Source organism: Cyprinus carpio, chromosome B5 (genome assembly GCF_018340385.1).
Source record: "Cyprinus carpio isolate SPL01 chromosome B5, ASM1834038v1, whole genome shotgun sequence".
In the NCBI taxonomy this organism is placed as follows: Eukaryota; Metazoa; Chordata; class Actinopteri; order Cypriniformes; family Cyprinidae; genus Cyprinus; species Cyprinus carpio.
Window position 1 is genome coordinate 37,533,573 of NC_056601.1, and position 22,299 is coordinate 37,555,871.

The 22,299-nt window shown below is 41.6% G+C and overlaps 1 protein-coding gene and 1 long non-coding RNA gene across 11 annotated transcripts in view; one reads left to right on the plus strand and one right to left on the minus strand.

The window, feature by feature from the left end:
- Positions 1-1,727: 1,727 nt before the first annotated feature.
- thap1 (THAP domain containing, apoptosis associated protein 1) lies at positions 1,728-10,987 on the minus strand. Of its 5 annotated transcripts, none has more exons than XM_019093535.2 (4): positions 10,856-10,987; positions 10,250-10,544; positions 9,237-9,426; positions 1,728-3,167 (listed from the first exon to the last, which is right to left on the minus strand). In XM_019093535.2, exons 2-4 carry the CDS (start codon positions 10,318-10,320, stop codon positions 2,775-2,777), a joined length of 654 nt encoding a protein of 217 aa, XP_018949080.2. In that variant the 5' UTR covers positions 10,321-10,544; positions 10,856-10,987; the 3' UTR covers positions 1,728-2,774. The 5 variants fall into 5 exon arrangements, with proteins under 5 accessions (XP_018949080.2, XP_042579296.1, XP_018949079.2 ...); XM_042723362.1 differs by having other exon boundaries at positions 9,231-9,426; positions 10,168-10,544; positions 10,856-10,985; XM_019093534.2 differs by having other exon boundaries at positions 9,231-9,426; positions 10,856-10,984.
- Positions 10,988-12,085: 1,098 nt separating this feature from the next.
- Positions 12,086-22,299, plus strand: part of LOC109060901 — a 56,296-nt gene continuing 46,082 nt past the window's right edge. For 4 of the 6 annotated variants that reach the window (XR_006154781.1, XR_006154785.1, XR_006154780.1 and 1 more), the window contains exon 1: positions 12,087-12,208. This is a non-coding gene — a long non-coding RNA (uncharacterized LOC109060901). Of the gene's footprint in view, positions 12,209-22,299 lie in introns of all 6 variants that reach the window. The other 2 variants (XR_006154779.1, XR_006154783.1) reach the window with 1 other exon arrangement.

Below are 22,299 nucleotides of genomic sequence, written 5' to 3' on the forward strand. Positions count from 1 at the left end.
GTTTTTTTTTTCGCAACAAGTAAAACAAGTCAATAACCGACCAACACTGCTAGTGTTCGCATTACATGATTAGTTTTAGGACTGTTATGATATAATAATGTATGTTTACTGCACTTGCCTTTATTATCATAAATAAAATTAAGAAAATAAAGACAAGATTACAATCAAAATAGCACAAGGTTAGGTGTAACGTCATTTATTGTTAAATAGAGCTACTTTCCACCTTTATCACAACATGGTGAAAATACAGTTGCAACCACCCAAAAAAGCATTACAATAATCTAACCTTGAGATCATGATGCATTAATTAACATTTCTGCATTTGACAATGAAAGCATAGGTTGTAATTCAGACATTTTTTTGAGATGGAAAAATGCAGTTTTACAAATGCTAGAAACATGTCTTTCTAAGGAAAGATTGCTATCAAATAGCACACCTAGGTTCCTAACTGATTTCGGAGAATTGACAGAGCAGACATCAAATCTTAGACAGCGTTCTAGGTTATTACATGCAGAGCTTTTAGGTCCTATAATTAACACCTCTGTTTTTTCAGAATTTAGCAGTAAGAAATTACTCGTCATCCAGTTTTTTGTATTGACTATGCAATCCGTTAGTTTTTCAAATTGGTATGCTTCGCCGGGCCGCGAAGAAATATAGAGCTGAGTATCATCAGCATAACAGTGAAAGCTAACACCGTGTTTCCTGATGATATTTCCCAAGGGTAACGTGTAAAGCGTGAAGAGTAACGGCCCTAGTACTGAGCCTTGAGGTACTCCATACTGCACTTGTGATCGATATGATACCTCTTCATTCACTGCTACGAATTGATGGCGGTCAGATAAGTATGATTTAAACTATGCTAATGCACTTCCATTAATGCCAACAAAGTTTTCTAGTCTATGCAAAAGAATGTTGTGGTCAATAGTGTCGAACGCAGCACTAAGATCCAACAGCACTAATAGAGAGATACAACCACGATCAGATGATAAGAGTAGGTCAACTCCAAGGAGAGCAGTCTCAGTACTATGATACGGTCTAAATCCTGACTGGAAATCCTCACAGATGCCATTTTTCTCTAAGAAGGAATATAATTATGAGGATTTAGTATTTTTTAAATGAGAGGATTAATTACAGCCAGTTTGAAGGTTTTTGGGATGTATCCTGATTGCAGACTCTTCTGGAAGAGAGCTGAACTGAATGATCATCACTGAATCATCAATGAACTGACTCCAGCAGGAAAAATGACTCTTGCATTATTGAAACTATTTTCCTGTTGAGACTGTAAAGCTCCTTTGACACAATCAATATTGTATAAAGTGCTATACAAATGAAGGTAAAAAAATATATCCTAATGACACTGACAAATTAATAATATTCAGAAGAGGATGTAAGACTTCTGAAAGCACCTCTTTTAGTTTATGTTTATGAGAGAATGAGTGGACTTGTTTCTCAGATCTGATCTGTAGTGATCTACAGCACACTCTCTGATGCGATACTGTAGCTGACCTGACTGTAGGAATCAGCATCAGACAGATAAGAGAATTCAATCTCTGTTCCAAGGAGAGAATCCTTTGCATGTGATCGATGTGAGCTGGGTTTAGACCGTCATGAGACCCATTCTCCACTACATATTTTGTTCACAACATTATTTCTATAAATATATCGATAAATGTCATTTTTACTTAAATCACCCCCCCCCAAAAAAAACCACAAAAAACTAACCAGACTGGTTTCATAGTTCCCAGAAGAGAGTTGTTTAATCTGATGGTGGAAAGACATTGCTCAACGAACTATCTTCAAGATAATGAGTAACACGCAGCATGTTAACGAACTTCATTTTTGTGATGATCAAAACACGGGTGTTGAGCTCGTGCTGCTGTTCCCAGTTTACCCTCACAGACATTCACCATAGTAGTTACTACAGTTATTAGCCATCCTTTTCATAAAAATTCCAATGATAGAGAAATTAAAGAGATTCTGAAAAAGACCATATATACAATCCTCTTCCCATAAGTGTGTCTGTACAAGCGTGACACTGAAACTCATTCAAGCTCAGCTCAGGTCAAGAATGAGAGCGTTGTACTGAAACAGTCAAACACATGAACAATTGCACTGAGAGCGTAAGGCAACCATGACTGAAGTTTTCCCAGCAAAGAATCTATTTTTACCCATATATGGCTTAAATTGATTCCACAATTATTAAAGTTTTGTAAATAAAAATGAATCAGCAAGGGATGGAAAACCAACGAACAGCTGAAAGTCCTTTGTGACTCTGTGGCTACTGAAAATGTTTTTAGTGAAGTCCAGTTTGGTCATCTTAGTACATTAATCTATTCAAAACAAACTAGTCAGTATAAACTCTAGAGGTTTAAATTAGAAAAAAAAAAATTAATAACAGAACAAACACTGATCTGCTGCCATTTCAACAAATCTGCAGATAATGAGACCCTGATTTACAGAAGCGTTTGTCACATCAGCGTCGCTCGGGTCTCTTTCACAAGTGCTAAAGGGTTTAGTTTCTCTGACCGAAGCAGACGTATTCCACTCCTGAATCCTCTCACGCAGTTATTGCATGTGGAGTTAGTTCTGCTCTGAAAGGACATTCGGTTCCTCAAAGATCTGTGATCAGAACCGTCATCGACACCTCCAGCAGCTACACCTCATTCTGTCCATCTGAACCCCTTCAGTCAGAGAACACGTTCACACACGTTCAGAGCACAAGTCATGACGCTAAAACCACTTTAAAACCGTGACTCTCTGTTGCTCGACTTCCTTCACGACGCACCGATGGTCTCTATTCCTTTCAGGACGTCGTAGATCTCTTTGGGCAGGATGACGTAGCTTTCTCCCAGCGCCGCGTCCTTCCCGGGCTTCTGGACCTCGCTCATGGCTCGGAAGCGCTCCAGCTGCCTCTCCTGCCTCCGGCACTTCTGCTGCACCGTCTTCAGTCTCTTGCGCAGCTTCTCCAGCTGTTCCTGCAGCTGCTCGATGCGTCTCTTCTGCTGCACCGTGTCCTCCACCGTGTAGTTGTGGTCGCAGGAGATGAAGGCGCTGGTGTGGAGGTCCGGGCCGGGCCGGGCTTCAGACGGCGTCTCGTCCGCAGCAGACAGCGGGAGGCTCAGAGGGAAGGCCAGGTCTGGGCTGAAGCTCTCCTCCAGAGACGCTGCCTGTGAACAGACGAAGATCAGCTTTACAGGGCCGGCCACAAAACTGAAATCTCAACTTTGTCAGAACGTTTCTTGATTTCTACAATTTTAACTACCCTAGAGAAAAAATTTTCATGCTAAAAATTCTACAAATACATTCACTTATTCATGTACTTGATAAAATACCCTGCGAATGTACTTCTAAACTGGTATACTTCAAGTTTGCTAAATTGGAACAACTAATTTTGTACTTAATGCACTTCAATAATGCTGAAGTAGTGCTGAGGTCCAACTAAACTGAAAGTGACGTGACATACAGCCAAGTACGGTGACCCATACTCAGAATTGGTGCTCTTCATTTAACCCATCCAAAGTACACACACACACACACCGTGAACACACACACACACACACACCCGGAGCAGTGAACACACACACACACACACCATGAACACACACACACAGCAGTGAACATACACACACCGTGAACACACACCCGGAGCAGTGAATACACACACACACACCATGAACACACACACATACCGTGAACACACACACACACACCGTGAACACACACACACACAGTGAACACACACACACACCGAGAACACACACCCGGAGCAGTGAACACAAACACACAGTGAACACACACACACACACCGTGAACACACACACACAGCACAACATACACACACCGTGAACACACACACACCAGTGAACACACACACACTGTGAACACACACACACTGTGAACACACACACAGTGAACACACACACACACACACACACACACACACACACACACTCTCACACACACACCGTGAACACACACACACTCACACACACCGTACACACCGTGAACACACACACACACACACACACACACCGTGAACACACACACCTGGAGCAGTGAACACACACACACACACACACACCGTGAACACACACACACACACACACACACACACACCGTGAACACACACCCGGAGCAGTGAACACACACATACACACACACACCGTGAACACACACCCGGAGCAGTGAACACACGCACACACACACACACACACCGCGGAGCAGTGCACACACACACACACACACACACCGTGAACACACACCCGGAGCAGTGAACACACACACACACACACACACACACACACACACACCGTGAACACACACCCGGAGGTGTCAACACACACACACACACACACACACACACACACACCGTGAACACACACAAAACACACAGAACACACACACACACACACACACACACACACACACACACCGTGAACACACACCCGGAGCAGTGAACACACACACACACACACACACACACAACAAAACAAACACACCGTGAACACACACCCGGAGCAGTGAACACACACACACACACACACACACACACACACACACACACCGTGAACACACACCCAGAGCAGTATCATTTATGCTGCGGCGCCCGGGGAGCAGTTGGGGTTCGGTGCCTTGCTCAAGGACATGTCGTGGTATTACTAACCCGAGACTTGAACCCACAACCTTAGGGTTAGGGTTAGGCCACGACTTCCCTGAAGTTCTCTGAATATACTGAAGTATATTTGATTGTGCTACGGTGGAACTATTGTGAGTATACTTCAGGTAAACTTTAAATATCTTGCATTTAAAGACTGATTTTATTCAAAGATCATACAATCCTCATCAATAGTGACATTAAAACACATTTTAGGCTTAACATTAAGAATTGTGCACAAGTGATAAAAAAAAATAAAGTTTAATTATAATTTTTTAATATCAGTAAGTCTTGAGTGACATGTCAGTAAATATGTTAATAGTATGAAATAAACGTGTTTTAAATACATTACTTTTTTTTACTAGGGTAGTCAACTTGAAAATGTATCTACAACATGAATCTTTATTAACCTTATAACTACAGAACATTCTATTACAGATGATGTAAATGTTATTCTTTGCAGGAAAGATGCATGAACTACCACTACATCTTCTACAAACTTGTCTTATACATATTATATGTTCAGAAACAATACAAGGAAAATGCTTTAAAAAAAATCTCAAAAGTCAAGGTAATTCAAATTCAAACTCAAAATGACTAAAGAAGGTATGACACCTGCAGACTATTATTATTTAACTATAACTGTTCTGTAAAAACAATGAACAGCAGCTGTCAGTCTGTCACCGTGATGCACACATGAAATATCATGAAATATCAGATGTGTAAACATGGACGTGTTTGACTCATGCATGAAACGGCGGTCTAAACTCACTGTCATTTACTCGTGAGACTCACTTTACGCTGTGCTTGGCTGGACATCACAGACATCAACTAAGAGCAACGAGTCTGAATATCTGGCAGAACCAATGAGATTCGAGGAGGAGAGCGTTTTACTGAATTCTTCCACTGACTTCAGGACACTGTAGATATACTGTACTGGACAGCTTACTTTAGCTTTTCTGGAGCCCATATTCGATAATTTCTGATAACAGATTATCAGGAAAAAATACAACTCTTATAAAATTATGAAACAACTCCATAAAGTTTGTTCAAGTGTACATCTGGGATGATTCACAGATCGCTCGGTGCAATGCATCGGTTTACAGAAGTGTGCATCGGACACAAGTTAACATTTATATTGCGATACATCGTTTCTAACACATTTGCTTCGGTAAAAAATGATTTATTTATATATAATTACTAGTGTATGTGCTATACTTTCATTGTTCAGGAAGGGACCAATAATCTGTGACCAATAGCTTATATGTAGGATGACTTCTCCTCTACACTGTTTCTCAAGCGTGTTCTCTCGTCACCGCTGCTGCTGCGTGAATATGACCTTATCACCACACCACGGAGACCCGAGGAAAAACTGGGATTAAAGTCCTTAATGTCGATCACAGATCAATAGATCCACCATCGCAAACAGTGAATATATCAGTGCTGTTTAATTCATGTGAGACACTGTTTTCTCCTCTGTGCATAACTGACACGTCACAGGGTATCTGTCTTCTGTAAATATTATAAACTCATGCAGATATCTCTATTCTGCTGTCAGGAGAGGACTAGTGAACAGACGGAGCGCAAGAGAGTAAAAGCACAATAATTAGCGCAATAAAAATAAATAAATAGAAGTTTAAACCTACATAAAAGTGTATTTTCATGATAGGAGCATATGGGTAAATAAGATGAAAGCTAATCCAGTCTTAATTACTGAGCTCAAATGAGTTAATGTTTCTTATAGCAGTTAAAATATAGTCTTTTTCTTTATTTTCATCTTTAATTTAGTGATTTTAATGCTTTAAAGAGCAATTTTAGATTGTAATGTTCTGCTATAACTAAGGGCACGGCTGTCATAAACCACAGGAAGGCTGCATGTCTGTAATATTACGTGAGCGAGCCGGCGGTGATACCGACGCTAACTGGTCAGAGATAGAGGAGCCGGCGGTGATATCGACGCTAACTGGTCAGAGATAGAGGAGCCGGCGGTGATATCGACGCTAACTGGTCAGAGGTAGAGGGGCCGGCGGTGATAAAGACGCTAACTGGACAGAGACAGAGGAGCCGGCGGTGATATCATCGACGCTAACTGGTCAGAGATAGAGGAGCCGGCGGTGATATCATCGACGCTAACTGGTCAGAGATAGAGGAGCCGGCGGTGATATCATCGACGCTAACTGGTCAGAGATAGAGGAGCCGGCGGTGATACCGACGCTAACTGGTCAGAGATAGAGGAGCCGGCGGTGATACCGACGCTAACTGGTCAGAGATAGAGGAGCCGGCGGTGATACCGACGCTAACTGGTCAGAGATAGAGGAGAGCCGGCGGTGATACCGACGCTAACTGGTCAGAGATAGAGGAGCCGGCGGTGATACCGACGCTAACTGGTCAGAGATAGAGGAGCCGGCGGTGATATCGACGCTAACTGGTCAGAGACAGAGGAGCCGGCGGTGATATCATCGACGCTAACTGGTCAGAGATAGAGGAGCCGGCGGGGGATATCATCGACGCTAACTGGTCAGAGATAGAGGAGCCGGCGGTGATATCATCGACGCTAACTGGTCAGAGATAGAGGAGCCGGCGGTGATACCGACGCTAACTGGTCAGAGATAGAGGAGCCGGCGGTGATAAAGACGCTAACTGGTCAGAGATAGAGGAGCCGGCGGTGATATCGACGCTAACTGGTCAGAGACAGAGGAGCCGGCGGTGATATCGACGCTAACTGGTCAGAGACAGAGGAGCCGGCGGTGATATCGACGCTAACTGGTCAGAGATAGAGGAGCCGGCGGTGATACCGACGCTAACTGGTCAGAGATAGAGGAGCCGGCGGTGATACCGACGCTAACTGGTCAGAGATAGAGGAGGGCAGGCGTGATATCATCGACGCTAACTGGTCAGAGATAGAGGGAGCCGGCGGTGATATCTACGCTAAATGGTCAGAGATAGAGGAGCCGGCGGTGATACCGACGACGCTAAGTGGTCAGAGATAGAGGAGCCGGCGGTGATATACGACGCTAACTGGTCAGAGATAGAGGAGCCGGCGGTGATATCGACGCTAACTGGTCAGAGATAGAGGAGCCGGCGGTGATATCATCGACGCTAACTGGTCAGAGATAGAGGAGCCGGCTGTGATATCGACGCTAACTGGTCAGAGATAGAGGAGCCGGCGGTGATATCGACGCTAACTGGTCAGAGATAGAGGAGCCGGCGGTGATATCATCGACGCTAACTGGTCAGAGATAGAGGAGCCGGCGGTGATACCAACGCTAACTGGTCAGAGATAGAGGAGCCGGCGGTGATATCGATCCGCTGAGCCTAACCAGGTTAGTTTCGGCGGTGATATCACCGACGCTAACTGGTCAGAGATAGAGGAGCCGGCGGTGATACCGACGCTAACTGGTCAGAGATAGAGGGGCCGGCGGTGATACCGACGCTAACTGGTCAGAGATAGAGGAGCCGGCGGTGATATCGACGCTAACTGGTCAGAGATAGAGGAGCCGGCGGTGATATCATCGACGCTAACTGGTCAGAGATAGAGGAGCCGGCGGTGATATCATCGACGCTAACTGGTCAGAGATAGAGGAGCCGGCGGTGATACCGACGCTAACTGGTCAGAGATAGAGGAGCCGGCGGTGATACCGACGCTAACTGGTCAGAGATAGAGGAGCCGGCGGTGATACCGACGCTAACTGGTCAGAGATAGAGGAGCCGGCGGTGATACCGACGCTAACTGGTCAGAGATAGAGGAGCCGGCGGTGATATATCGACGCTAACTGGTCAGAGATAGAGGAGCCGGCGGTGATACCGACGCTAACTGGTCAGAGATAGAGGAGCCGGCGGTGATACCGACGCTAACTGGTCAGAGATAGAGGAGCCGGCAGTGATATCGACGCTAACTGGTCAGAGATAGAGGAGCCGGCGGTGATACCGACGCTAACTGGTCAGAGATAGAGGAGCCGGCGGTGATACCGACGCTAACTGGTCAGAGATAGAGGAGCCGGCGGTGATATCATCTACGCTAAATGGTCAGAGATAGAGGAGCCGGCGGTGATATCATCGACGCTAACTGGTCAGAGATAGAGGAGCCGGCGGTGATACCGACGCTAACTGGTCAGAGATAGAGGAGCCGGCGGTGATATCATCGACGCTAACTGGTCAGAGATAGAGGAGCCGGCGGTGATATCATCGACGCTAACTGGTCAGAGATAGAGGAGCCGGCGTGTGATACCACGCTAACTGGTCAGAGATAGAGGAGCCGGCGGTGATACCCGACGCTAACTGGTCAGAGATAGAGGAGCCGGCGGTGATATCGACGCTAACTGGTCAGAGACAGAGGAGTCGGCGGTGATACCGACGCTAACTGGTCAGAGATAGAGGAGCCGGCGGTGATACCGACGCTAACTGGTCAGAGATAGAGGAGCTCCGCTGAGCCTGACCAGGTTAGTTTCCCAGCATACAGCAGGAAACAGTGTTTCTGGTTTGAGAGCACGACTAACACTACTTTCTGTTGTGTGACATCTCATCTGAGTATCAGCCAAAGACAGGAGCGCTCTGGACTGGTTTCGGAGCACCTCACCTGCACCTGTAGTTTGCTGGAGGTGAAGAGCGAGGGCACGGCGTTGTCCTTCAGCACGCGGTTGTTGCACTCGTGTTTGAAGCAGTCTCTGGTGAAGTGCTGAGAGCAGATGTTGCTGTACTTGGTGGGTTTGAAGTTCCTTCTCTTCATAGCGGCCACCCACCTCCCACAGACGTCCGGCCGCGCCAGAGGAAACCTGCGCCGTTATTGACACATAACACAGATTACATGCAATCTCTAGTAACCTCAGGATGGACCAATTCAGATCATCATCAAATCACTTGATTGTCACTCAACTATTTACCCGAAAGTGAAAACCTACACAATACTTCAGAGGTGAAGAACTGACACACACATACTGTACAGACAGACCACAAGCACTTAATACACAGACAATATAACAAACATTTATAAAACCTGCACATGACCTGAGACTGCTAACATCTCTTTATCATGACTTCACACAAATACTGTCTCGTTTTTAATCAAGTCCATGTAAAATACGGCTTCGCTTCATTTCAGAAATTTCATGTGCATCGCATTTGCTGTCATTGAAAATAATTGTAAAATGTTTTATTCGCCCTCATGTATGACTCTCACAGAAAAAGAAACTCTGTTGAATGAAGTTTTGACTTCCAACAACAGAACACTGAGACTTTTCTCAAAACACGTTACCTTCTTTTATCTTCACAAAAGAAAGTCATACAGGTCTGAAGCTACGCGAGGAAATAAATGAACTTTAGTGCATCACCGAGAACTAGTGCACACAATAAAACTATCGTGCATCAAAACACATTAAAGATCGCCCTTCCAGCTGCTCTTTTCTGGAAACACATCAGTCGTGCTGTGAAGTCTGAAGACAATAAAGACAGATGAGAGCTGCTGAGGCGAACTAAACTAAAGCAAACTAACACCACAGCTGATTAACTCTCGTTACCGAACACGAGCAAAGAGACCAGAACTGAAGAAACACAACAACACGGTGCTGCGAGAGAAACACACGGAGGAGTGCAGCTCACTTATGAAAGGAGATGTTTTTATCTTTGTGGTATCTGTTTTTGCATCCGTACGCCGAGCAGGACTGAACCATGTTTCACTGCGAGCTGAATTATGAAGATCAGGAACAATATTCGCTCGGAACAGGATCCCGTCGCCTGCGCTTTACATGGCTGACTGAGCGGGTTCTCTCTCGACGAGCTTCGGAGAGGTTCGGTGAGGCTCGGTGAGGTTCGGAGAGGTTCGGCGAGGTTCGGATCTTCTCCAGCAGGCGGCGATCTGCGGCTCATAAAGCGTCTCACCACGGGCTCTGTCTTTCTGCACACATTTAAATTCCAAGTGTTATAATCTTTTCCAAACATTAAGAACAGTACCTAACATACACAGGCAAATCTTCCCCAGCAGTCCCTATAAAGTCATTTGTCAGCACACACGTGTCCAGTGATCTCATTCGACTGTGATTGGTCGATCCTGAGCAGCGCGGAGAAAAGTAACAGATATCAGATGACCGCTTGCAACAGTCCGGACAGTCTTTTACACCGGATCAGTGGCATTTGCCTGCTTTTTGCACAGTTAGACTAGATAGTAACCGTTTAAAATAAGATCATTATTACTTAGACCCATCTCACCTGACAAATTAAAGCGGAAGCTTTCCATTCATCGCTTCATGATCATTTCCATTCAACGCTTATTTTATTTCAGTGCGTGACTGCCTGAGAAACCCTCGGATCTGATTGGCTGTTGACGGGAAAAGGCGTGGCCTTCTGTATGACGACAACAGGAGGTCATCGGGTCACTGCCGCGATCTAAACCCATAGATGACCTGACGATGCGTCTGCTGATATATACATTAACCAAGAAAACAGTGCAGGAGGTTTAGAGATATATATTATTAATTGTGCTCCCATATGATATTCCCTGGATATCTTTAAGTGTTGATAATTAATGATGCGTCATAATCCAATCACAAACATTCACTAATATAGTGATGGCAGAATCTCACAGTCACATACAGACAGAGAGTGTTCTGAGTGCTTCTACAGGACAGGCCTGTGTGAAGATGAATCCATCCTCCTCTTCAGTGTTATGCCATATACGGCCAAATATATATCTACCACGTGTTTTCAGACCCTTCATTAATATGTACTGTAATAACTGTTATCTTGAAGGGATATTTCAGAAGTCAGAAAGAGCTTTATTACCAACCAGTATGTTTACACAAGCAAGGAATTTGACTTGCGACAGGAAAGTACAGACATAGCGCAAACATACATGAAGAACAGACATACACAGTAAAGAGATGGAATATAACACTCATACAAGAAAAACTGAAAATTACATAATGCACTATATACAGAAGTAGAAATATAGAGAAAAAAAACATGCAATTGTTTAAATGAGTGTACAGATGTGTTATTTACAAGTGTACAGTTTACAGATGCACAGTTTTCAGATTCTGTGTATAAATGTGTGAGTTATGATGGACGATGTGTAGTTATGAATGTTTTAATTGTTCAGGCTGACTATAGCCTGCGGGAAAAAACTGAAGATTCTCTTAACATGTCATTAGACATAAAAATTAATAATATATAAAAAAAAAAAATGTAAAATAAAAAGTAAATAAAAAAAATAATGCATATAAAATAATCATGCATATTAGTGGGTAAAAGAAGGCAGAAGCATTTTTTGTCTTATTTATTAGAAAGGTTTCGATAGATCTCACAGAAGGTGAAGTGCTAATCTGTCACTCATTGTAGATTTGTGACTGCATGCTCAGGGGTTTTGTGAGAGGTGCAGTATAGATCGCTCGATCATCTGTCATGTTGTACATGTGTGGCGTAAACAGGAAAAGAGACCCGCACTAGAACAGGAAGCCTGTGAGTATGATGCATGTGACAGATAGCAGACGCTTTGTTTACTCACAAGGAACGAGTGTGAGGCGTGCAGCAGCTCAAACACACACTACACCTGCATCTAGAGAGGTATGTCAGCTTTTACACTGATGAAACTACTCTGTTTACAGTCATAACAAGCATTTCAGCTTTGTGTTTAGTGCTTTGACACAGATGTGTGTTTGTCACTGGCAGTGCAGTTTAATGCTCTCTCTATCTCTCTCTCTCACTCACTCTCTCTCTCTCTCTCTCTCTCTCACTCACTCTCTCTCTCTCTCTGTCGCTCAGAGAATGAAAATTTCCTTCGGTTTGTCTCATTATTACAGGTGCATCTCAAAAAATTTGAATATTGTGAAAAAAGTTACTCTTTTTGTAACATTTCGAAAAGTGAAACTTTTGAGTTTTGGATTTTTAGAGCTGTAAGCTCTAATGATCACAATTACAACAAAAGACAAAAAAAAAAAACTTTTGAAATGTTTTACTTTACATGTAATGAATCTAGACTATATGAAAGTTTCACTTTTTGAAATAAGTTATGAAAAAAAGAACTTTTTCACGATATTCAAATTTTTTGAGATGCACCTGTATACATGCATCCTGAATATTTTATCCTGTTTTATCAAAGAGTTGGCTCAGATGACAAAATGAACTTTACGTTGACAACCCAAAGTTGTCAGTGAGTAGCTTTGTCTCTTTATTTACACGCTGTATTTCTGCCCAAGCCTTTTATACACTGTTCTTACCTAAAAGACACCCTTAGAGGAGCGTAAAGCTTCGTCATGATGAATCCTGTGAGGTCTGTAGCACCACGAGAGGGCAGTGAAGCTTCACAAAGCCTGTATTTTCCTCTCTAATGTCGATCTGAAGGCCTGCTGAAGCCCAGGACACTTCATATGGAATGGATTAGACTGATTATAGAATTCATCGCTCAGTGCATGTATATTTCATTTAAACGTGCTAGAAATAGAGCACTAAGTCAAGCATTTAGTGACTATTTAACCCGGATCCAGAACTCCCGCGGGCACAAACACTCGCTCTAAGACCTGTTTCTTTCCAAGCGCTTCTTTGGCGGCGCCGGTTTTAATCTGAACTAAAAATGTACAAAGTCTCCAAATCCACATGGTTTGAAATCAAAGTGTGGAAATTAGGACGCTTGGCTTCTCACCGGAGCTATTTCAGCGTCTCGTATATTCACATGTCTCTATTGACAGCAGATAAGGCTAACATCAGACATCAATTAATTACTGTCAGCCGCTGGTGCTGGTGTGCAGTTCTCAGAGAGCGAAGCTCAGATATCATGGCTTGATTCTGCTGTGTAGATCTCTGTGTGTCCGATCAGAACGAGATCTGCATGTTTGGGCGATGCACACAGATGTGGTTTGATGGATGGATTGATGGAGACGCTGCTGCTGGGATCCAGAAGAGCGTCATCCACTCCTTCTGCGTCTCAAGACACACACTGATCACAGATCCTCAGTAGTACAGAAAACAGACAGATCTCTGGGGATTTCTAGCTTGTGTCCGCTGCATTTGATTTGATGACATTTTACATACCGATGTTATTATATTAACCTCAAGATGTACAGTCAAACCAAAAATAATTCAGACACCAGATATAATAATGTTTGATATTTTTGGGTGCAGGGCACTGTAGTTCATTTATGTAAGTGAGGACAGCAAAATAAATCAAATTGTGACATATTATACCCAAACATTCTTCATACAGTGAAATTTGGGAACATAAATGATTCAGACACTTTGAGCTGAGCATGTTTTGCTGAAGTGTTTTTCTTTAATTGCTAATGTGATCTTTTCACACCACAGACTGAACAACATGAAGCACTGCTTGGTAATTGGTTGAGCTTAATTGGTTTTATCTAATTGTGTTCTTAAATTTAACAGCTATTCACACAAATTCATTACATACCTTTCTATCAAAGTTATCTGACATCATCAAGATGAATTTGTTCAGACACAGTTCTTTTATTTTATTACCATTTTGTAAACTATAGTGAATAAACTGTGATAATGTGAGAAATGTTGACGGTGTCTGAATATGTTTTGGTCTGACTGTATGTATTCTTCAGATTCCATTCTGTGCGCTTCATTTCAAGAGGTCATCTGTCTAGATGGTATCTAGATTTTTACATTTTTCATGAGAAAATCGGTTGCATGTGTAGTGCAGTTGCTTTTTCTCATATGGCTATGCAGTTGGGTGTTTTCCCTCCTTGTGTATCTGTGGGAATGTTTCCATGCACTAATGAATCAAATCTGGATTCAGATTCACAACGTTCTGTTTATGAACCGTTACGCTGCGATGCAATTCACATATTCATTTACATGTGCATTACATGCATTCTGAACTAAACTTCAGCACATACACAGTGTTCAGAACTGGAGAAAATATGAAAATAGCAGTTTTTGCCTTGATGGCATATATAGAAATAAAACTGATATATGACAGAATAGATTTCCTCCACTGACCAGTTCATAAGATAATACGCATAAGAATAAACACGCATATTCTTAAGATGTATGTAAACATACTAAGCCTGTCAAGCAATTGTATTATTAAACTAATTAATTACATGATGTGATAATTAATTCATCTTATTAATCACAAATGAACTGCACATCAATATTGGCTGAGAAATGATGTCCTAAAAGATCATTTAATGTCATCATTGTGTTAAATGAGAAAAGCATTGACATAAGAGGTTTAAGAAAGAAATATTTTGATTCAATGTAAGGAAGTAAATGTGCAAAACCTTCTGAAGGTATCCCATCATTCATCATGCTCAGGAACTCACACATTTAATCAGATATTACAAATAATGTGTGTAAAATATAGAAGCATTGAACATTTTAATTTCTGCAGAGATGAGTATGTGTGTTTTATAAAACATTTGTTTTATCATTAGATGCACCACAGTTAAACTGTGCTTTATAAATACTAATAAATGGCCAGTGTGTTAGTAATAAGTAGCTAGTTAACAATGAGAACTGGTCCTTATAATAAAGTGTCATTGTTTAGTTTATTTTTAAAGTGGTAAGTATTAAGTGTACACAAGTCTTGTATTCTCCCGTATTAACTATTGCGATGCTTTGTTGGCTGGGGGTTCAAAAGCTACACTAAACAAATATCATAACTAAAAAAAATACTACATCAAAAAACATAACCAGAATTGATATTACACCACAACATATGTCATACAAATCAATGTCAGAGCTCTGAACTCTCCATGCGTGACCTTCGCTCATCTCAAACTGGTCGGTTAACTGTTCCCTCAACCCAGTTAAGATCGATGGGTGATAGGGCTTTTTCTTCACTATGAAACTCTTTAGCTACTGAGATAAAGCAAGCAAAGTCCCTTATCAGTTTAAAATCTCACCCTTAAAACTCATTTCTTTAGGGAAGATTTTACTTGAATTTTTGGTAACACATTATTTTAGGGTCTTTTAACTAGTTGCTTATTAACATGCATATTACTAGAATATTAGTCATTTATTAGTACTAATAAAGCACATATTAACTTTGCAGTCGTGCAGATATTGGGGAACGGCAGCACTCTTGCAGGAGTGATATTGCCAAACTCTGTCATGATATAAATATAAGAGGATGATTTTATTTGAACTGTAGGCTTTCTAATAGACTCCACCACACAGTCAGTCATCTGCATCATGTTCATCAGAAACTGCATCAGTGGAACATGACAGATGCTATTTATTCCATAATCAAATGAATGTGCTAACTCAAGAGCAATAACGCATGAAGAGCTTATTTGCAAAAACAGATAACTGTTTTTTTTTTTTTTTTTTATTTAATCATGTTTTATTAGGTTAGTTTTTTAAGTTGTCTGTTTTTGCAAACGAACTCTTCACATACAGATCCTGGCCCTGCACATGTGCACAAGGTATTTTTGAATCAGACTCATCGTGTCACCTTCAGTCAGTTGTGGTGATGACTGAGTAAGTGAGCAGCACGATCATTTCTTCAGGGTTTTCCCCTTCATCTTCCTGAGCTGTGAATTCAGGGCTACTGAATGAGATGAATGATATAGCGGCCGTGAGCCGCTCTGAACGAGTCCAGACGCAGTAATGAATATTCCCGTGTCCCGTGCACGTTTCAGGGCAGCAACGATGTTCAAATGCTTAATTTAATTATCAGTAACATTCTACTGGCTTCTAGGCAAACAATTTTGACATTAGAATAAAAGTAATTAGAAAGGAAATTAGTTTTTGTGACGCATCTGTTGTCTGTTGTGTTGCTGTAGTCAGCAGCTGCGGGTGTCTGTGGCTTCTCCTGAGTTACAAATAATCAACAAATACTCAAAAATTCGTCATAATTCCATCATTTACTGTCTTTTCTTTCCAGACCAGCGAGACGATGTGCTGTTTCAATGACATAAACATGGCTTCACTGATTTTGACAAAACCTGCAGAATCTGTATTTGAATCTGAATGTATTAATATTGAACTGCCCTCTGAACAATTAAGCCTTACATTTCTGGAGCAGCTTCTGTTCTTTCTGTGCTCGCGGTGCTATTGCTCTCTGAACTGAGATCAGCTGGTGTTTCATGATGTTTGTGTGGCGTAACAAGAACAACCTTTAGATAAATGACTGTGATTGGAATTTCTTGTCAAATACGTACAAAATCATTTTATTACTTTAACCTGTGAACTGCTGTGGCCTGTTGATCATTTTGTCTGCCTTGAATTCTGTAGTTGAACTGTATTTTAGCATCGTAGGCCTATTCACCAATAATATGGACATTTCCCACATGACACAAATATCTTTTCTAATTTTTCATGTAACTTTTTCTTATTTTTTAATAATAACAAGAGTTTGACAGCACTCGTGCCACACACACTCACACACAAACACAAACACACTCACACACACACACACACACACACACACACACTAAACACCACACACACAAAAAAAAACAAACTAACAAATGTATATATCATAAAGAAATCATTAGCACACTCACACACACACTCGCACTCACACACACACACACACACACACACACTCTCTCTCTTTCTCTCTCACACACACACACACACACACACACACACTCGCACTCACACTCACACTCGCACTCACACACACACACACACACACACACACACACACACACACACACACACCACACACACACACACACACACACACACACATACACACACACACACACACACAAACACTCTCTCTCTCTCTCTCTCTCTCTCTCTCTCACACACACACACACACACACACACAAACACACTCTCTCTCTCTCTCTCTCTCTCTCTCACACACACACACACACACACACACTCTCTCTCTCTCTCTCTCTCACACACACACACACACAAACACATTCGCACTCACACACTCACTCACACACGCACACACACACACTCTCTCTCTCTCTCTCTCTCTCACACACACACACACTCTCTCTCTCTCTCTCTCTCTCTCTCACACACACACACACTCTCTCTCTCTCACTCTCTCTCTCTCACACACACACACACAGCGAGTGGACTCTGAGAACATGAGCTCAGGCTGATGTCATTGCTGCTGATAACAGCTTTCAGATGTGTTTTTGCATGCTGCAGCCAGCACAAGGGCGATTTATTCCATTACACACTACACAGGCATCAAGGCCTGTGCCAAATAACACAGCAGATATGTCACATTACACGTGACGCCTCACACCGGACCCCGATTCTCACAGAGAAGGTGGATCACGTCACTACAGTGCTTTTCTCATTCACAGTCAAGCATTACATTCAAGATAAAACACGTCAGGATTACACTTTAAAATCACTTTCAGTTTCAGCTGCTGTTTATGGTGGCTTTTCTATTGTTTTTAATTTTTGTTTGATGTCTAACATTTGGAGACAGATTGAATGCTTGTCCAAAAAGGCTTCCAAGTAATCTGTTACTGTTTGGCTTTCTTTAATAGAATAAGTGGCTGTATGTGAGACGAGAGCTAAAGGTCTTTCTGTTAAACCCCTCGCTAGCTCAATCTCATCTTTCGTCAGAACGGTTCTCATGGATACCGGAAAATATTTGGATAAATGTAACACAGGGCTGTGCTAGCATTAAGAGCGATGCTCTCATCAGGAGAGCGTGACCCCTCCGGTGTGAGGTAATCGCTGGAGACCCCATGAAATCAATACTGCAAAAACAAACTGCTTCACGTTTCAAAGAGGTTAGCTGCCACGGCTCCGTGATTCAAAATGTTTTCTAACCTTACTTTCCAAAACACCGCTTTAGTCCCGTTAGCGCTCGGTTCAAACGTGAACACTGATAAAGTGAGCAGTGTGATGTATGTAATGCAGAAGTGTGAAAATCAACCACAAACCCAGTCTTACACTCTTAAAAATAAAGGTGCTTCACGATGCCATAGAAGAACCTGTTTTTGTCTAAATGGTTCCATAAATCTGTTTCACAAAAGGTCCTTTGTGGCCAAAGAAGGTTCTTCAGATTATAAAAAGGTAAGAAAGAGGTGGTTCTTTGTGGAACCAAAAATGGATCTTATATGAGTTCCTCAAATCTTACCCTGGAGGGCCAATGCGCTGCAGAGTTTAGCTCCAACCCTGATCAAACTCACCTACCTGTGATTTTCTAATGATCCCAAAGACACTGATTAGCATGCTCAGGTGTGTTTGATTAGGGTTAGAGCTAAACTCTGCAGGAAAGTGGATCTCGTGGTCCAGATTTTTAGGATCCCTGTTCCATGGCATGGCTGTGAAGAACCTTTTAAGCACCTTTATTTGTAAGGGTAAGATCTTTAATGAATAATCTTTCCATTGATGTGTGGTTTGTTAGGAGGACAATATGAGATACAACTATTTGAAAATGTTTTGCAAAAAAATCGAAATATTGAGAAAATCATCTTTAAAGTTGTTCAAATGAAGTTCTTAGCAATGCATATTACTAATCAAAAATTAAGTTTTGATATATTTATGGTAGGAAATTTACTAAATATCTTCATTGAACATGATCTTTACTTAATATCCTAATGATTTTTTGTCATAAAAGAGAAATGTATAATTTTGACCCATACAATATATTGTTGTCTATTGCTACAAATATACCTGTGCTACTGATGACTGCTTCTGTGCTGCAGGGACACACTGAACTCTGTAGCATCACCTGCGTCGCTCAGCGCTTTAGTTTGTCTGTGCGCTCCGTTATTTCTGATGGAGTAGAAGATTGATTTGTGTTTGACTTTGTAAAGCATGTCCTACTAAAAAAAGATCTGAAGTGACAGAAAAATGTTAATAAGCTGTTTATGCCTTTGTCAATCCTACAGGTTATTCGAGTTTAACAGAAAGCCTAATTAAAAGTACACAAGCCTGATTGAGGTTTGATGTCAGACGTTTGGGTGGAACCGAGCCGAAACCAGCGCGGCCAGACCCACAGTGACCTTGATTTATCTTTGCATTTCCTCCAGGATGCTTTTCATAGGATAATATTTGTCAGCATGACCGATGGGATTAGATCTTAGATTAGAGCTGCTTAGGAATATTGCCTCAGCAGCCTCTCCCAGATCCTCCGGAGAAAGCGTTCAGTCCTGCGCCGGAACACTTACACACAACACACACAACTAACACACTCCTTCGCTTCGGCGCGGCTCACAGGGCTAGTTTTCTACATTCACACACGGCTGTGTTTCAGTACTGAAAGAGCAGGTCATTCTGTCAGCATGAAAAGTCTGGCAAGGAGAAGCCTTAAATTGCACTCTGTTATATCAAATCAAATCCAATTAAACATCTAGTCTAAAACAAACAGGTTAATTGGTTTAAAATGTGGCTTGGTCCATTGTTTGAACAGAGTTTGGAGGTCTGGTTCACCTTAGAGGACATTTGAGTAACATAATAATCTCTTTCCCCATCAATAAAAAAAAGAAAGAGGTCAAAGTGAGGAACGTGATCCGTAGAACAGCAAGTGTACCAGAATAATCAGATCCACACGAGACGATCAGAGAGTTTCAGTTCTTAACGTCCCTGATGAATCTCCAGATCTACGACAAACTCATTTCATTTTCATTTTCACACATTAGCATTTATCATCTTCTGTCTGAATACACTGCATATATATATATTTTTTTTCAGTTATTGCATTCGCTGGGAATCGGACCCATGACCTTTGTGTTGCTAGCATCACACGCTTCTGTTTGAACTACAGGAACAAGGCTCTTGTACACTACCCTTCAGTTAGAGAGACCTTTTCATTTGATATATTAAGAATTAAGATGTAATTGCAATAGAATACAAAGTAGCATATCTATGTAGATATTTCATTATATAGTGCACATTTGGAAATTCTTAGAATAGCTGTTACCTCCTCGCATCTTACCTTTCAGACTATTTCTTGAAATGAAATGTATCTGCAGAATTGTTTGCTCGGCTGCATGAACTCTTCAAACGTTTCTCTTTTGACGACGATCTTCCGTCTTCTGCTTCTTCTCTGAGTTTTCGTTTCTTCAAGCCACAGGGCACGATGGAGGAAACTGCTGTGTATTATGTGTGTGGAGAGCTAGACAGAGATCCGAACTGTTGAGAAATGTTGGAAAGCTAATGCAGTGAAGAGTCTCAGGACGCTGTAAAGATGAGGAACGGTGCTCTTCAAGTTACTATTATTATTATTATTATTATTATTATTATTATTATTGTATCATTTTGACAGCACGTGGTAATTTCAGGTATGTGTGCCCTGCTGAAAAAAACAGTAGAAACCACCACAGAATTTGTAATGGTTTTACTGGTTATAATGGAATCTGTAATGGTGTCTGTGGGTTTCTTCTGGTAATTGGTCGCCTTCTATTGGTGGCTTGTTAAGGCCAATAAATCCTCATGGAATTTGTCCCAAAACACCATTTTTAATGGTTAAAAGTTGATGGTTTGCAATGTTTGTAATGGTATTTTGTAGTGGAAACCATTAGAACTTCTGTGATGGTTTCTATTCTTTACTTCGGCAGGGTGAGCAATATAGAGCAAACTTCAGGATCAATAAAAAGATTTAGTGCTGTCAAATTATTAATCATGATTAATAGCATCCAAAATAAAAGTTTTTGTTCACAGAATACGTGTGTGTGTGTACTGTGGATATTATCTACATATTAACACACACACATACAGTATGTATTTCATAAATATTAACATGTATATATCTAGGCAATATTCATCTAATTTATGTTACAGCCTACATAAATATATTTAATATATAAACATATTTTAGTATATATCCATGTGTGTGTATTTATATATACATAAATATTCACAGTATATACACATATATTCTGTAAACAAAAACCTTTATTATCTTTGACAGCACTAATTACAATATAAAAACTTTGAAATGCTATAAAATATTTTTATATTCCTTATTTTCTCCTCTCAGTATCTGTTGTTCACAACATACCATTCTAGACACTTCTGGAATCAGAAAAAGAACCGTGGTTCATTTCATACAGATACTGTTTGATAATAAAACAGTCATAATTTCAGCAGAAAGAGCGACGGGTAAACATGACATACGGGGGTTGTTTTGGAAAATTCGGGGTACTTTGAGTCAGAAAGGTTTTTATCAGTCAGGGCTAATGCGATCATAAATCTCCCTCCGAGCCCGAGTCCATGTGCGATGGGGAAGCCGAGAGCTATTTCAGAATGACACGGGCTCAGCTTCCTCTGAACTATGATTAATGATACGAAGAAAAGAGAATTTCTCTGAGAAGTGGGATATGGGAGGGGAAACACCTCCAGATGCAGTAATCGCATAATCTAGCAGTTACAGGAAGTTATATTTACAGGAGGACGGTCCTCCTTCCTCCGGTGATTTCCTCGTCGGTTCAGAGATCTGTCGCCAGGACCTGTGCTCATCACGACGACTGTGTGTGTGGATCTAACGCTCTCGGCTCCATTCTCGTCTTTTATTGAAGGACTCTCGTCTGCGCATTGAAACACACACACACACGCACGCGCGCGCGCGCATTCACGCAATCACATGCGCGCACGCTCGACAAGAGGGGGTGTGTCCCTCCTACTCACATGTCTCAACCCTGATTACACACCTGCACCCTCCCAAAGCAAATATTTCCCTGTCTCTTATGTTCAGTAGTTAGTAGCACTGATGATGACTCGTCATCAGAATGTATGAAGCATTCCACAGTTCTGCC